The following is a 15976-nucleotide window of genomic DNA, read 5'->3' as shown; positions in this document are numbered from 1 at the left end:
ATTTAGATTATTTTAACCCTCTACATTTGTTAATTTAGCTAAACACCCCCTATAGTGAAAATTTTAAAATTAACAAAAACACACCCACCCACCCATTAAATGTTGGCAGTCGGCCACCACCGTCGGACGATGGCCGAAAGTCGTCAACATAGCATACGACATACTAGATCTGGTCGATTCTAGGCTAATCTGGCATTTTCTAGCCAAATCCACTACAGATTTGGCTGAAAATGGTCAGATTTGGTTGAAAAAGCCAAATCGACGTACAACCCGCAAAATCTAGCCAATCGTATGCTATTACAGCGACTTTCGGCCACCGTCCATCGGTGGTGGCCGACAATTAATGGGTAGGTGAGGGTGTTCTTGCTATTTAAAAACTTTTATTGAGAAGGTGGGGGTATTTCTGTTAATTTTAAAACTTTTATTGAGAAAAATAATTATTAATATTTTGAGTTGAATGGAATAGGGTTGGATTTTGGAAATATTAAAACAAATGCATTTTTCATTTTTTGGATAAAATAGTAGGATAGGATAGGGTTTGAATAATGCCTCAAACGCAGCCTAATTTTGACACACCAATTAAGTAACCACTTAACCAAAAACTTTAGGTAAGGGTTTAACATTAATATTTAAGTATATGAATTAAATATTATAATAATTACCTAACATTGAACATCAAATTATTGATGTCATGATGCATAAACCTATTGAAAGTATTAATAAAAAAACTAAATGCATAACCTAACCTAACCTAACCTATTGAAAATATTAACTGAAAAACTAAAAATCATCTCTCATCGCAAGCCCTTTATTGAAGGGCACCTCTTATTGCTTTCTCCTTTAAAGGGCCAAAAGCCTTGCAACAAGAAAGGAAATAAGCAAAATTAAGCAAGCTTAATCCTGAGAGAATACAAAAATACCAATCACAGTGACCCCTGTTGATATTGCTGGAAACCCAACTCTCTTTTCCTCCTCTTTTGGTAGCATCATCAACAATACTCAATATCAGACTGGACACCAAACTAGCTGCTGACATCCCTGCTCCAGCAAGTGAGGAAGCTACACTTGACATACTTTTAGGCAATTCTGAGTAATAGAATTCAATCTGTCCTATTACATTGAAAGCCTCTGCCAGACCACTCAGAATATGATATGCCAGTAGCCACATTGCTGACATTTTCACAACACCTTGTGGGTCGTCTGAAAATCCTTCCTCGATCGCTCTTTTGCGTCGAATAGTCTCTATTATTGCCAATGATGCCATGGATGAACTGGAGAAAATAAGTCCAGTCCCCATTCTTTGTTTCAAGCCGAGATAAGTTGGTTTTCCGACGATTTTTGATGCTACAGGGATAATCATACGATCATAGAGAGTTATCCATATTGTTATTGTGAAAATCATAAAGAAGCTGAAGGAGCCTGCAGGAATTTGGAAGCTTGGTGTAATGTGTCTATCCATTGTAGTTGCTTGGAGTACTGCAATTGAGCTTTGACCAAGAGTCACGCACAACATGATTCCTGATGACCACAATGGAATCACCTTGATTAGCGATTTCAGTTCTTCTACTTGATATATTGTACATATACTCCACGGATCTGAAGCTCTTCCTTCTGGTGCCAAGTCTTGTTGAGGATTCCTAATTATGCAGGCTCTATTCAGAAACCTGGACAGAGAGGACAAAAAAGAATACTTATAAGAACTTACAAGTTTTGTCATGTTCAATATGAACAGCACTAAACCCAATTGATACTATACCTTAACGTCTCAGTTGGTTTGACAAACACTGCTCCTTTCTTGTAATGGTAATATTCATTTGTGGCTTGGGATGATAATTCTATATGCCTATTTTTATAACTGGCTGCAACAACTTGAGCAAATCCAGTAAGCAAGCTTTCTTTAGCCTTCAGCTTGACGTAAAAGGGAGAAGCCACGAAGAAAAGGACAGCGGACAACAACATCAGCATGCAAGGAACTCCAAAACCCACCCGCCATCCGAGCTTATCTTGAATGTAAACAATACAAGTTACTGAAATAATAGCTGAAATTGAGACTGAAACATAGTACCAGCTGAAGTAGCACCTTAATATGCCGTCACTGTTTAGGTTGTCTCTCCCGGACTTCAACTGATCTGCACCAAAAGCTATGGAGGATGATCTAATGCCGCCAGCGCCAATTGACATGAATCCAAAAGATGAATATAAGAGCAGAAGCTGGGATGTCGTGGGAGATAAGCAGTTTTTACTTAATTCGTGGCAGTGAGGAAACCTTGCTGGCGGAAAAATGGTTGTTAACCATAACAGAAACATCCCTGCAACAAGACAAGTTTAACTGATTTTTGTTGTATCCCGACAAAAACTGGCTTCATACACATGGTTTGATCAAGGCATGACAATAAGCTATATCTAAAGTCATAATGAAGTGGATTAGAGGGGATACTTCTAATCGCTGTCTAGTCTCTACTCTCTAGTCCCAAAATTACAGTAAGGAAGACTCATATCTAACAACAAAGAAAGATCACCTAAGCTTAGAATTTATGTAAATTTTGTCACAACAATGAATTATGAAGATTCCCACCCATTTAAACGATCGTTTATAATTATCAAATGTAAAATTCTTAGAACGCAACATCAAGGTTCTTCAACTATATTAATGTTTCATAATCCTACACAGAAAAAGACGAAATAATAACATTCAGAATATAAAACCATATATATCATTCAACAAATCTAGAGAATGCACACAGGAGAAAAATTGATGATAAGAAGAAAATTAATGATGAATTGAGGAAAGAATACCAGAAGGCTAGCAATAGATCCACAGCTGATCATGTGGTACCGACCCACATAAGAATCTGCAAGAAAAGCCCCAATAACTGGCATGAAATTGGTGGCAGCTGACCAGATGAATAGTATGTTGACTCCTCTTGCAGTTTCCATTCCATACTCTCTGGTCAAATATAATATCATGTTTGGCATCAAGCCAACACTTGCCATCCTCTCAAATGCCTCATTTGCTGCCATCACCAACATCAACAGCATCATCATCAAGTGTAGGTCTATACATGAATGCTTTAATTTGTATATAAAAAAAAAAAAAAAAAAATACTCACCTATGATGAAAGGCAACGTTTGAAAGCCACCCTTGGGATTTGGAGTGCTCAAAAGTGTCTCTTTGATCATTTTCTTCTCGTCCGAAGAACTTCCCAATTGTTTTTCTCTTCTTTGCAAAGACTGGAGTTTACGAACCAAGAAAGTGCATTACACACTAGCAATGTCACATCTATTAAGGAATAAAATCATTTATTTTCTTATTATCACGATTATTATATTTTCTTATATTTTTTATTAAATTCATTATAATGATGATTGTATTTCCTTATAGTTTTAATTAATTTCATTATTAGGATGATTGTTGAACCTATATATTGTACACTTTTTTTTAATATTGAATATACAATCTCTATACAATTCTTTGACATCTACCAAAAGTGAGAGAAGCTGGCAGATTTAACTGGCGGTAGTTACGTACTCAAAGATATTTGTGTGCTTATTTAGTTGATACGACTGGTTAAGCCTCAAATTATTAGTCTAATTTAAGACCATCTTCTCTCAGTGGATTAATGAACCACCGGGAAAAAAGGGAATTGAAAGTGTGGTGACAGAAAGATGCTTCAAATATTATTTATAATAAGTTTCACGTTTCTCGTTAAATTTATTTTTCACAAGTTAAAAACTTTACTCATGCTAAGTTGTAGTATTTGATAAGGATTGGGTAAACATCATGTCCGGGGATCTGATGCATTTTTTCATGGGGAACCAATTTAACTATTTCAATGCCCTCGATTACATAAGAAAGGACCCAATTTTTTAGATATTACACAGTACACAATGGTCAAATTCATTACTGCAACTTCACTGGTTTATATAAAACTTATTCCCCATTACTCATGTCTTCCTTTTCATTGGCTTCTCCTTTGCAAGGACCATAAGCTTTGCTACAAACCAGGAAGTACATAAAATTAGCCATACTTAAACCAGCAAGAAGCCAATAATAGTAATCATAATGACCCTTGTTGATGTTAGTTGAAACCCAGCTCTCCTTTACTCCACTTTTAGTAACATTATCAAAAATGTTCATTATGAAACTTGATACCAAGCTTGCTGCTGAACTTCCTATTCCAAGGAGAGAGGAAGATATGCTAGCCATGCTTTTAGGTAGCTCAGAGTAATAGAATTGAGACTGACCAATGGTGTTGAAAGCCATGGACAAGCCTCCAAGGACAAAATGTGGCAATAACCACATTGACGACATGTGAACCACAGCTCGTGGGTCGTCGGAAAATCCTTCCTTGATAGCAATTTCTCGGCGAAAAATCTCCACGATTGCCCATGCTGCCATGGATGCACAAGAGCAAAGTAGTCCAATCCCCAGTCTCTTTTTCAAGCTCAGATAAGCTGGTTTTCCACTGATTTTAGATGCTAGAGGGATAATGATTTGTTCATAGAGAGGAATCCATACTATTACAGCGATAATCATGAATATGCCAAAGGAGCCTGGAGGAATTTCAAAGTTAGAAGTAATTTTTCGGTCCATTGTGCTCAGCTGGATTATGGGAAATGATTGTTGATTCAGAGTCACACCAAACATAATTCCTGTAGACCAAAGTGGAATAATTTTGATCAATGCTTTGAGTTCTTCTACTTGATCTACTGTACAAAGATTCCACGGGTTTGTGGCTCTTCCATCTGAGGTCAAGTCTTGTTGAGGATGCCGCACTATACAGGCCTTGTTTAACCACCTGGACATTCTCAGTGATTAATAGAAGGCTAAAGCCAAAATTCATTAGAAAGAATATGCTTAGTCACTCTTAAACATTCGATATAATTTGATATCCAGGAGAAATATCCCAAACGTGTAATCACCTACATAAACCTTCAATGCAGTCCACATCACAGATAAAAAAAGGTGCTCCTAAAATAGATAAATATGATGTGCCAATTTGTTGCTCTGATATGAGACGTGGAATAAAGATCAATATAGCTAGAAAGATGAAAAACTATCAACATAATCATTATCTGATGGTACCTTAAATTTTCACTGGGCATAAGAAGCATTGATCCCTTCTTGTGATGGTATATTTCATCCGTTGCTTGAGATGATAACTTCATATGTCTATTTTTGTAAGAGGCTACAATGACTTGAGCGAGCTCAGTGAGCAAGCTTGTTTTGGCCTTCAATTTGACATATAAGGGAGAAGCCAAGAAGAAAGAAAGAACCGATAAGAACATGAGTACAGCAGGAACTCCCAAACCCACCTGCCACCCCAGGTTATCTTGAATGTACACAATACAAGTTACTGCAAAAATGGATGAAACCGAGACTGCAACGTAGTACCAACTGAAGTATCTTTGTAAAATGCCTGCATTTTCTATGTTGTCTCCCCTGTTCAACTGATCAGCTCCAAAGGCTAAGGAGCATGACCTTATGCCACCTCCTCCAATAGACATGAAGCCAAAAGATGAATACAAAAACAGAAGTTGGAATGTCGTCGGGGGTTCACAATTGCCACTTGCTGGGTCACAAAGAGGAGGCTTTGCGTTTGGAATTATGGCTGTCAACCATAACAGAACCATCCCCTGTAACATGAAAAACAAATAGCTAAACTGAACCTCTAAACAATTTGTGTATCTATATGATAGGGGAATCCTTGTATTACTCGAGTAAAAGAAACAACTTTTCTTCTATTCATTCGCAATGGTGGCAATTTTGGCTCGATCCAATTCAACTTATGAAAAACCAGGTTTCAACAAAAACTCTGCGGTCCAAACTGAAATGGGTTTAGCCATAATATGTGTAGATTCTATTCAGTAAAGAAAACTGGAAGGAATCAAATGGCTTTATTTTTCATATTTAATGAAATAAAAAACATTTACGTGTTTCGTTTACCATCTATTAATCATCTCGATTAAGTAGAAGTGCTTGAAGAATACACATGAAAAATAATGAGCCAAAACTCAAGGGCATGTACAGTTAAAATTTTAGCATATACCAGCATTCATGACACAATCTGACGAAACATTACCAAAGAATACTTCACCCAAAATTAACAAACATGGTCCCCGGGCGGTAGATAATAATATATATACTAGCCACAAGAATTATTAGATATTAATTTTCTTGCCCCCTGGTCTCGGGGTAATTTGACTTGGGGCGAAGGAGAGTTGATGGTGGTGATAATAACCATGAAAAGATGTTTAAATAATGGAAATGAAAAGGACAACACAAATGGTCCAGTCCAAAAATAATATAAAAGGAAACAATGAACAGTAATGTAAAAGTGAGATGGAAGAGATTACCAAGAGGGTAGCAATGGAACCAAAACCGACCATCCGGTAACGACCTGCGTAAGAATCTGCAATAAAGGCCCCTAGAACTGGCATAAGATTATTAACAGCTGACCAGATGAAGAGTATATTAGTTGCTGCAGCAGATTCCAAGTTATATTCTCTCGTCAAATACATTATCATGTTGGAATGCAACCCAATACTCGCCACCCTTTCAAATGCCTCGTTTGCTGTCACAATCACCAAAAAACAGTTCATTAACACATGAAAAAAAATATTAGTAATTAAACATGCATGCATGATTTCGATTCATGTTATAGTATTACCTATGATGAAAGGCATAGTTCTGAGGCCTCCTTTTGGGTTTGGATTATCGCTCAAGAGAGGTTCCATGATCACTTTCTTCTCATCTGAAGTAGAAGAACTTTCACTTCCCATCTGATTCAGTATCTGTAATCAAACTGAGAAGAGTTGTGGACACTGAGCAATCAATAAAAGGTGGTAGACAATAATATAATATAACAATGATTCAATGGAGAAGGGATTACAGAAAGATGTCTCTTCTAAGTTGCCAATAATCTTGAGTGGATTTCCCTTTCTGAAAAGGAGATATAAACAAACTTAAATATATATAACATTTATCAGTTATGGCGGAAGGTACTGCATTGAATGGTAAGTGAAGGAAAAATTAAATAGAAAAAATAAGCACCATGAGCTAATGGCTTTGGTCATGAATTTAAGCAACGTTTTGATACTAATTGTATATAGTAGGACTAGGAGTAGGAACCTCACCCACCCACCTTCTCTGCTGATCTTTCCTTTTCAAATAGTTTATTATTAGCGTATTGATGATAACTTTTAGCATATTTTAATTAGAATTATTGTGATGTACATTGGTCCCTGTTTATTAAAAAATATTTAATAAAAAGATAATTAAATTTAAATATTTATTTTTATGTTATTGGTCCCCGTTTTTGATCTTTTTATAATAATCAATAATGTAATTGACTACTTGGTCCCCATTTATTTTAAAATTTAATTAGAATTTTCTTTCTTTCTTTTAAATATTGGCACTGCACTAAACTGCACCAATTCTGAGACAAAATAACTCCTCGCATTGTGGAAGGAATTTATAATAAACTAAAGGTGTTACCGAACTTTTGCCCACCCAAGGTTTGCCCTAGTCACCTTCCCAAGTAAGTTTATATTTAATTACAGGGAGAACGACTTATACATGTCCAACGTTTATCGAAACGATAGTTGATATCTAAAAGATTTTAAAATGACAAATGGGTACCTTATCATGTTCTGTTAGTGATTTTCGTTAGATAATAGTGAAAAGACTCAAGCCCTTGAAAGTTTAATTTTTAGTTTTTTATAAATTTAAAAATTTCTAAAAAACCTCATAGGTTTGCTAATTTGACTAAATACCCCAATATATAAAAATTTTATAAAAAACAAATACACCCTCGCCACCCACAATGCCAATTCTGGCCACCGCCATCGGAATCTGGCCGAAAAATTGTGTTACGACACAGACCCATCGGATCTGTGTCGTAACACACCGACCTAGCATTTTCCGGCCTCGACGGCAGATCTGGCCTTTTCCGGCCAGATCCTCCACGGATTGGCCGGAAAATGCCAGATCGACGTGGTAGACATAGATCCAATGGGTCTGTGCGTAACATAATTTTCTGACAAGTTTTCGGTCTCGACGGCCAGATGGCCGTAGATCTGGCCTTTTCCAGAGATCAGCCAGGATTTTGTCGAAAAATGAAAGATCTACGCGTTACGACAAGATCGATGGGTCTGTGTCGTAACGCAATTTTCCGGCCAGATTCCGGCGGTGGTGGCTGGAATCTGGCACTGCGGGTGGCGGGGGTGTTTTTGTTATTTTATAAAATTTTTATATATTGGGGTATTTAGTCAAATTAGCAAACCTAGGGGGTTTTTTAGAAATTTTTAAATTTATAAAAATCTAAAATATTAAACTTTTAAGGGCATTTTAGTCTTTTCACTATTATCAAATGAAAATCATTAACAGAACATGACGGAAGGTACCTATTTCTCGTTTCAAAATCTTTTGGGTACCAACTTATCGTTTCGACAAACCTTGGATATGCATAAGTCGTTCGACCTTAATTACAACCCAAAGCTGATTCCAAAAATTCTCTTCCTCACCACCATGTCTTTGTTCTCCTCTCTATAAAACTTCTCTCATTCTGGCATCTAATTTCTTGCCGATTATTGACCATCATAATGTTAGGGTTTTCTGTTATTAGCTAATTTCCAACGACAAATATTCAATCGGTCATGACTATTTGATCCACTGGCCTCCACTCTACAAAACTCCTCTCACCCTAACTCCTGGCAACTCACCGAATGACTGCTGAGAAAGTGAAATGTATTTTGAGTATTAACGAAATATAAGTTTTGGGTGGAAAAATTGTATTTTGAAACTTTTTGGATGGGAAATTCATTTAGACAAACCTTGGTTGGGAAAAAGTCGTTTACTCTAAACTAAATGATCAATTCTCCATTATATTTTTATTTTTTAATCTTTAATGGTTTGTTGTATGTGATACGGAAAACCTAGAATAGTTCGACAACATAATGAATGGAGGATTAAATTATATTCTGATCCCCAAAAACTCATAAAACTAAATGAATGAATTTTTTTTTTTTTTTTTTTGTCGCTCTCTTATTTCTTTGTTCCTCTTTAGAATTAAATTTCACATTTTTACTTTTCATTAAAAGTTTAAAAACTTAAATATTACCCAAAATTAATCAAATTCATAGTAACAAACCAAAAAGTTCATAAAATAAGTTTTGAAACCTATGAAACTTTAAAACAAAGAAAACCCAAAAAAATTGAACCTAGAATCTCACTGCAGCAGCGCGTGGCCGGGCCCAGCCTCGCACTGTCGCATAGTGGCTTTTACCGGCCTCGTTGTAGCTACAGATGCCGGGATCTGGTAACTGAAATGGTGCGGGAGAAGAAAAAAAGAGGAAGAACCGAAGAAGTTAAGACGAGAAGAAGGAGAAAAAAGGAAGAAGGAAGAAGGGGAGAAAAATATAAAAGAAATTAAGGTTTCTAAGGGTATTTAAAAAGTCAATAATACCCTTATTAAAAGGTCAAAATGACCTTTCTATCCGTTAGTTTTAACCGCAAAATCTAACGGAATGGAGATTACAATTGAATTTTTCAAACCAGTGGGTGTTTTGTTATTCGCCAAGCCTGTGGGGGTGAGATGTGATAAGGCCTTCAAGTAATTAATGAAACAAATGACAGAAATAAAAAGTAAAGCTGAATAAGAAAGATACGAATCAACGAAAGAATATGAAAAAGCTAGCAATAGATCCTGACCCGGCGACATAACAGTCGAGAAGAGTTGACATAAAATGGGTGGCAGCTGACCACAAGTACAGTATGTTGGCTCCTCTGCCAGTCCCACCACCTCAAATGCTCATTTGCTGCCACACAAAACCTTCTTTAAACCGTTTACTTACGTTAATCAATCACAGTACACGTAAATCAACATATATCTGTACAGATGGATTCTTAATTTACTAGCTATAATGAAAGGCGTTTTTTTTTTTGCTCAAGGGTACCTCTACGATATCATTTTCTTCTCATAAGGACTGTTTCAGTTGTGTTACCATCTGGGATCCTCCTCCTCTTCTTTCAGAAGATTGGAGATAACGAGCCAAAGAATAGGTGAACCACCATGGGCACTGCAAAAAACTGTAAGACGCAATAGAAATGTCACACCCACAGGCACTTACAGTGAGGAGAAAAGTAAAGATTTCTTCGCATACAAGTTAGCTAATGGGGACTGGGTAATTAAACCTCAATTCTTCGTTTTTATTAGCATAACTAACTTCGCTGGTTAATATATACAATATTATAGATCATTTAAAAACTAACGCTCATCACTCATGCTATCCTCTTCCTTTCCATCCACTTCTTCTTCTTTACAAGGACCATAGGCTTTGCTACAAGCCAGGAAGTAAATAAAATTAGCCATGCTTAAACCCGCAAGAACCCAATAATAATAATCATAATGACCCTTGTTGATATTGGTTGAAACCCAACTCTCGTTTCCTCCTCTTTTCGTAACATCATCAACAGCATTCATTATAAAACTTGATACCAAACTCGCTGCCGACATTCCTACTCCTACAAGACTGGAGCCGATGCTAGACATGGTTTTAGGTAGTTCAGAGTAATAGAATTGTGTCTGCCCAATGATGTTGAAAGCCAAGGCCAACCCTGCCAGGACATAATGTGGCAGTAGCCACATCGAAGACATGTGCACCACAGCTCGAGGGTTATCCGAAAATCCTTCCTTAATTGCAATTTCTCGGCGGAAACTCTCCACAATTGCCCATGCTGCCAAGGATGCACAAGAGAAAAGTAGTCCAATTCCCAGTCTCTTTTTCAAGGTTAGATAAATTGGTTTTCCATTGATTTTAGAAGCTAGTGGGATAATGATGCTATCATAGAGGGGAATCCATAAGATTAGAGTGATGATCATGAATATGCTGAAAGAGCCTGCAGGGATTTCAAAGTAAGGAGTGATGTGCCTGTCCATTGTGCTCAACTGGATTACTGGAAAGGTGTTTTGAGCAATAGTCACAGCCATCATGATTCCTGCCGACCAAAGTGGCATCACCTTGATTAATGCTTTTACCTCTTCTACTTGATCTACTGTACAAAGACTCCATGGATTTGAGGCTCTTCCATCTGTTGTCAAGTCTTGTTGAGGATTTCTAACAATGCAAGCTTTGTTGAAACACCTGGACAGGCAAATTGTAATACTTTTTATAAAAGAATGGTAATAAAAAACATAAGGAACAGATTTTTTTGTCTAATTTCTAATTTCTAATTCATTGCTCTGATACTAAATGTGGAACAAAGATAAAATACAAAGCTGAAAAACTATCAGCATAATGTTTATTTGATAATACCTTAAGTTTTCACTTGGCTTGAGAAGCATTGACCCCCTTCTTTGATGGTATATTTCATCGGTGGGTTGAGATGATAACTTCATATGTCTAATGTTGTAAGAGGCAACAAAGACTTGAGCGATCCCAGCAAGCAAGCTTGTCTTAGCCTTCAACTTGATATAAAAGGGAGAAGCCAAGAGGAATGAAAGAACTGATAAGAACATCAGTACAGCCGGGACTCCCAAACCCACCTTCCATCCCATGTTATCTTGAATGTACACAATACAAGTTACTGCAAACATAGATGAAACCGTGACTGAAACATAGTACCAGCTGAAGTAGCTCTGTAAGATGCCTGCATCTTTGAGGTTGTCTCCCCTGCTTAACTGATCAGCACCAAAGGCTAAGGAGGATGACCTTATGCCACCTGCTCCAATAGACATAAGACCAAAAGAAGAATACAATAACAGAAGTTGGAATGTCGTCGGGGGTTCACAAATGCTACTTCCTGGCTCACAAGGAGGAGGCTTTGCTTGTTCAAACATGGCTGTAGACCATAAAAGAACCATCCCCTGTAACATGAAAAAGTTAAAAAGAAACTCCTATAATTTGTATATAATAGAGGCTACCTTAGAATACACAACTAAAATAATCCTTATTTATTGTTGGCATCAATCTTCTTCAAATTTTAAAAATAAAAAAACTAGGTTCCATATATCCCATTTTTATTCCAAAATGACAATCAGCTTTCATAGATGCTGCCAATTGCCAGCAGCATTATTTTCCAACACAAACCTTAACACTGAAAACTTCTGTGATCGAAACTGCATATTTAGACAGAATATCTCAAGTCACTGTCTTCTTGTCGTCAGGGAAAACAGGAACTTAGACCTTGGTTTCCCAAGAAAAGAATATATTTTTCAAAAAAATCAAATTGGGTAATTTCGTTTACAATCTATTCTGCATCTAAATTAGGTAAAGAATACTTGAACCCTAGACATGAACTACAAAGACTTAAGACATTTACCGTTGAATTGTTAACATATATCAGCTTTCAGGACACTATATGTGTAGGAAAATCCTGTCATAAACAAAATAATATAATCAAAATCCAATACAGCTCTCTCCGACTTTTGCCTCAAAAATTCGCTAGCTCCCTGGAGCCAAAAAAGTTGAGGTCAAAATATGTAAAAATCTTGAGAAAGGCACAGTTCCGAAAATCCATACTGTTAACATCAAACTAGGATTCGATTTCCGAACCAAGTATACTTTTTTCTTAAATTGATTTTGGTTCTGTGCACTTCAAGTGATTTCGACAATTTTTTAGATTTTTAAAGATATATGATTAATCAATAGAGTATAATCTCAGAGCCAAATAATTATTAAATTTACTACTATAATTCCGAATAGAAGATCTGAACTCACCAACCGTCGAACGAATTATCGTATCTTTTAACACTAGTTATCATCTGTCGGAAATTAATAGACTATTTTTTTGTTTGCGGGACGAGAGATAAGACTAGAAACAAAAATTATTAAAGAATTCAAAGCCGGTTGTGTAGGGAAATTTGTCTTGTGGAGAGAAAAAGACATTGAATTGAAGGTTGGCGAAAAATACAAAAAAGAAAAGAGGAGAAGTCTTAGAATTCGGAAGAGTGAAAAGGAAAACATGGTCCACCAATACCAATATAACATAATAACCCAGGGGAAGCTAGAGGAGATCTATCTGAGTATGCAAGAAATGATGAACACTAAAACTGAACTGAAAGAATAAAAGATTACCAAGAGTGTAGCAATGGAACCCCAACCGACCATCAGGTAGCGACCCGTATAAGAATCGGCGATAAAGGCCCCAAGAATTGGTGTAAAATTAGTGACAGCTGACCAGATGAAGAGTATATTAGATGCCTCTGTAGTTTCCATGTTATATTCTCTTGATAGATACAATATCATGTTTGCTAGTAAACCAAGACTCGCCACCCTCTCGAATGCCTCGTTTGCTGTCGAAATCACAAAACACAGTTCATTAATTCATGAAATTTACATGTACATAAGAATTTAAATAGAATGGTTTTGATTCATTTTAGAGTTACCTATGATGAAAGGCATGGTTCTGAGGCCACCCTTTGGGTTCAGACTATCGCTCAACAGTGGCTCGGTGATCATTTTCTTCTCATCTGAAGCAGAAGCTCTTTGACTTCCCATCTGATTCTTCCCAACGAGCAACAGCTTTTAGCTGTTTAGCGCAGTAAATAAAACAGAAATTAAGTTGCAGGTTTTGTAGGTAGTGTGAGAAGAGGTGTGGACACTCAGCATTCAGCAATGAAAGGACGTGGTAGGCCAAGGAAGAAAGACTAATATAAGAACAAAGGAAGAATCTTGAAAGATCAGAAGCCAATAATCTCTCTTCAGTTGAAATCGTGACCGTGGAATGTGAAGTTCACTTGTGAAAAGTAGAACTGAACTAAGCTAACATTTCTCTTTCAAGTTTTCTACAATATTGAAAAAGTGAAGCAGAATTAAATAGAAAAAAAAGAAATCAGCATCAGGAGCTGAAAGTGTTGCTGGTCACGACACGCATGTACTGACGAATTTAATAAATATTTTGAGACTCCAAAGGGAAAGCCGGAAAGGGGGACAGCCAGTCTTATTGGAATTGTCACCCACCGTTCTCTCGTTTTCAGCCCCTTTTTTCAAACAATATTCATGCTTAATATCTTGAGTTAACGACTTTTTCCTATCCACACAATGGATTACGTTTTTAAAATATTATTTTATTATTCATCTTACTAATATCGTAAAGGAGTAAACATCATTTAAATTATTAAGACTTTTAAAAAAAAAAGATTGATAAATCTTTTGATGATGAAAGATTAGATTTTCATAATTTAGATTGATCGAAATTTGATTTGAGAGAAACAATTATGCAAACTCTAATTACTCGATTATCAATGATTGATAAAATCAATGGAGATAAGATTGGAAAGGTTTTGATGAGTGATGATCAAGAAAAAGAATGGTGGTAGTGTAGGGTCATAACGATATCAGAATTGGAAACGGAATATAAATTTGAAAAATAAAATAGTATTTTAAAAGTTTATTGGTGAGAAAGTGTCATTAAATCATTATTTGGGTGAGAAAAAGTCATTTACTCTTAATATCTTGTATAATTCCAATAATTCCTTCCATCAATCAAAATGAAATTAATTTTGTCTTACTGTTATATTAAATTTGAAAATGTTATGATTATTCCCCCGATTGCATATGAATCAAACAAAATCATAATACTAAGTTGATTTGTACAAACAGTAAATATATTATCATACATCTACAATTAAATATGCGATTTATTACATTGATTTAAGCTCATACATATATATATATATATATATATATATGTATGTAGGATTGAAGGTTACTAGGTTAGTCCGGAGGTAACCAGGCGTTACAGTTCCAGTTGAGACACGCTGCAATGAACCATGCGGTGGCACCACTGCCATGCCATTGGCATTTACTTTTATATTCACCAAAATTAGGCACACCCAAAGTTTTCAGTAAGCATAGTTTGGTACACAAAAAGTCTAGAAATAACAAATAACCACTTCCGTCCAGATCTGTCGGTGAATTCCGTCCATAGTAACCAAAAAGACTAAAACGCCCTTATTATTTTCTTTTTTCTACCTCTTTTCTTCTTCCCTTTTCTCCTCCACCGCTTAATATACATCTCCTTCTCCAAGATTTCAGCTTTTCATCTCCATCGAACTCCCCCTCCCCCCTTGCGACTTGTACCAATTTTTGTTCAGTCTTGATTTCACAGTTCCCAGATCTATTGGATGCTTGATAATGGCAAAGTAATCGGTCAAACCAAGAACCTTAACATCAACAGGAGCATTAAACACCCAACCATACTTGTCTTCATCAATTTCTCAAGCAAATTACTATAGTTCTTGAAAACCTTACTTCCCGGTCCAAAACCATGTCCCAATTCCCCTCCTGCCTTCTTCGGAGAATACATCTGATATAGTTTCATGAGTGGTGTCACGCACAGCCTTATTCGGGGCATCCCCCTTCAATGGATCGAATAGCCCCTTGTAATGAAACAACTGACGAACCGCCGCTGAATGTCTGTGCATTTCCCTCCTGAACTCCACAGTCCACACCAAACTTTCCCACTACATATTTAATCAATATCAGCGCCTAAAAAATTATTAGAAAATCTCCACTTCAATTGCCACTTTTATTAATTTGGGGTCAAGGTCGAAGCAGGAGATTAATGGTGGCATGAAGAGGCCTGGAGAATAAAGTTAAGATTAATTTCTAAACCCATTATCAACTCCATCACTCACTGCCACTGGCACAATCGAATTATAGTTGTTTTTACGGTAGTAATTATATGAAAGAATGAAAGCAAAGCATAAATAGCGGTGGGGTTTACATTGGATGATCGTTTTTGGAGTAAAGCTTTTCTAAACGTAAAATAATGTTGTGCTATTGTTAGTTTAAGTTTAGACTCAGGCTTTTGCATGCTATCCTGATGTGCCAATTTAATAACATGCCATGTACTTCATCTGCAGTACATTCTAAAAATAATCTAATCTTATTTTTGAGATGCAAGTACGCCAGAAAACGCCAACGAAATTTCACATGAAAAATCTCTGAAGCTTAAACACTTAAAGCTTAA

The 15976-nt window shown here is 36.4% G+C and overlaps 3 protein-coding genes across 4 annotated transcripts; all 3 read right to left on the bottom strand.

Annotated features, from left to right (window-relative positions):
- Positions 1-746: 746 nt before the first annotated feature.
- LOC116135888 (protein NRT1/ PTR FAMILY 1.2-like) lies at positions 747-3260 on the bottom strand. Of its 2 annotated transcripts, none has more exons than XM_031421594.1 (4): positions 3111-3260; positions 2797-3014; positions 1757-2310; positions 747-1664 (listed from the first exon to the last, which is right to left on the bottom strand). In XM_031421594.1, exons 1-4 carry the CDS (start codon positions 3178-3180, stop codon positions 809-811), a joined length of 1698 nt encoding a protein of 565 aa, XP_031277454.1. In that variant the 5' UTR covers positions 3181-3260; the 3' UTR covers positions 747-808. The 2 variants fall into 2 exon arrangements, with proteins under 2 accessions (XP_031277454.1, XP_031277455.1); XM_031421595.1 differs by having other exon boundaries at positions 2066-2310.
- A 555-nt stretch (positions 3261-3815) lies between these two features.
- On the bottom strand, positions 3816-6930 carry LOC116135886 (protein NRT1/ PTR FAMILY 1.2-like). Its single transcript, XM_031421591.1, has 5 exons — positions 6894-6930; positions 6672-6806; positions 6358-6575; positions 5087-5637; positions 3816-4799 (listed from the first exon to the last, which is right to left on the bottom strand). Exons 2-5 carry the CDS (start codon positions 6781-6783, stop codon positions 3932-3934), a joined length of 1749 nt encoding a protein of 582 aa, XP_031277451.1. The 5' UTR covers positions 6784-6806; positions 6894-6930; the 3' UTR covers positions 3816-3931.
- A 3182-nt stretch (positions 6931-10112) lies between these two features.
- Positions 10113-13780, bottom strand: LOC116135885 (protein NRT1/ PTR FAMILY 1.2-like). Its single transcript, XM_031421590.1, has 4 exons — positions 13389-13780; positions 13078-13295; positions 11317-11867; positions 10113-11145 (listed from the first exon to the last, which is right to left on the bottom strand). Exons 1-4 carry the CDS (start codon positions 13498-13500, stop codon positions 10269-10271), a joined length of 1758 nt encoding a protein of 585 aa, XP_031277450.1. The 5' UTR covers positions 13501-13780; the 3' UTR covers positions 10113-10268.
- Between the last annotated feature and the right edge of the window lie 2196 nt (positions 13781-15976).

Source organism: Pistacia vera, unplaced genomic scaffold (assembly GCF_008641045.1).
Source record: "Pistacia vera cultivar Batoury unplaced genomic scaffold, PisVer_v2 Contig304, whole genome shotgun sequence".
NCBI classification, from domain to species: domain Eukaryota; kingdom Viridiplantae; phylum Streptophyta; class Magnoliopsida; order Sapindales; family Anacardiaceae; genus Pistacia; species Pistacia vera.
This window is presented reverse-complemented; position numbering and strand designations above follow the sequence as displayed.

Coding starts and splice junctions, on each gene's coding strand:
- LOC116135888 (XM_031421594.1), bottom strand. CDS start 3,180: ATGATCAAAGAGACACTTTTGAGCACTCCAAATCCCAAGGGTGGCTTT. Junction 2,311..2,796: donor GATCTATTGCTAGCCTTCTG/GTATTCTTTCCT, acceptor TGTCTTGTTGCA/GGGATGTTTCTGTTATGGTT. Junction 1,665..1,756: donor AAACCAACTGAGACGTTAAG/GTATAGTATCAA, acceptor CTCTCTGTCCAG/GTTTCTGAATAGAGCCTGCA.
- LOC116135886 (XM_031421591.1), bottom strand. CDS start 6,783: ATGGGAAGTGAAAGTTCTTCTACTTCAGATGAGAAGAAAGTGATCATG. Junction 5,638..6,357: donor GTTCCATTGCTACCCTCTTG/GTAATCTCTTCC, acceptor TTCATGTTACAG/GGGATGGTTCTGTTATGGTT. Junction 4,800..5,086: donor ATGCCCAGTGAAAATTTAAG/GTACCATCAGAT, acceptor GAGAATGTCCAG/GTGGTTAAACAAGGCCTGTA.
- LOC116135885 (XM_031421590.1), bottom strand. CDS start 13,500: ATGGGAAGTCAAAGAGCTTCTGCTTCAGATGAGAAGAAAATGATCACC. Junction 11,868..13,077: donor GTTCCATTGCTACACTCTTG/GTAATCTTTTAT, acceptor TTCATGTTACAG/GGGATGGTTCTTTTATGGTC. Junction 11,146..11,316: donor AAGCCAAGTGAAAACTTAAG/GTATTATCAAAT, acceptor TTGCCTGTCCAG/GTGTTTCAACAAAGCTTGCA.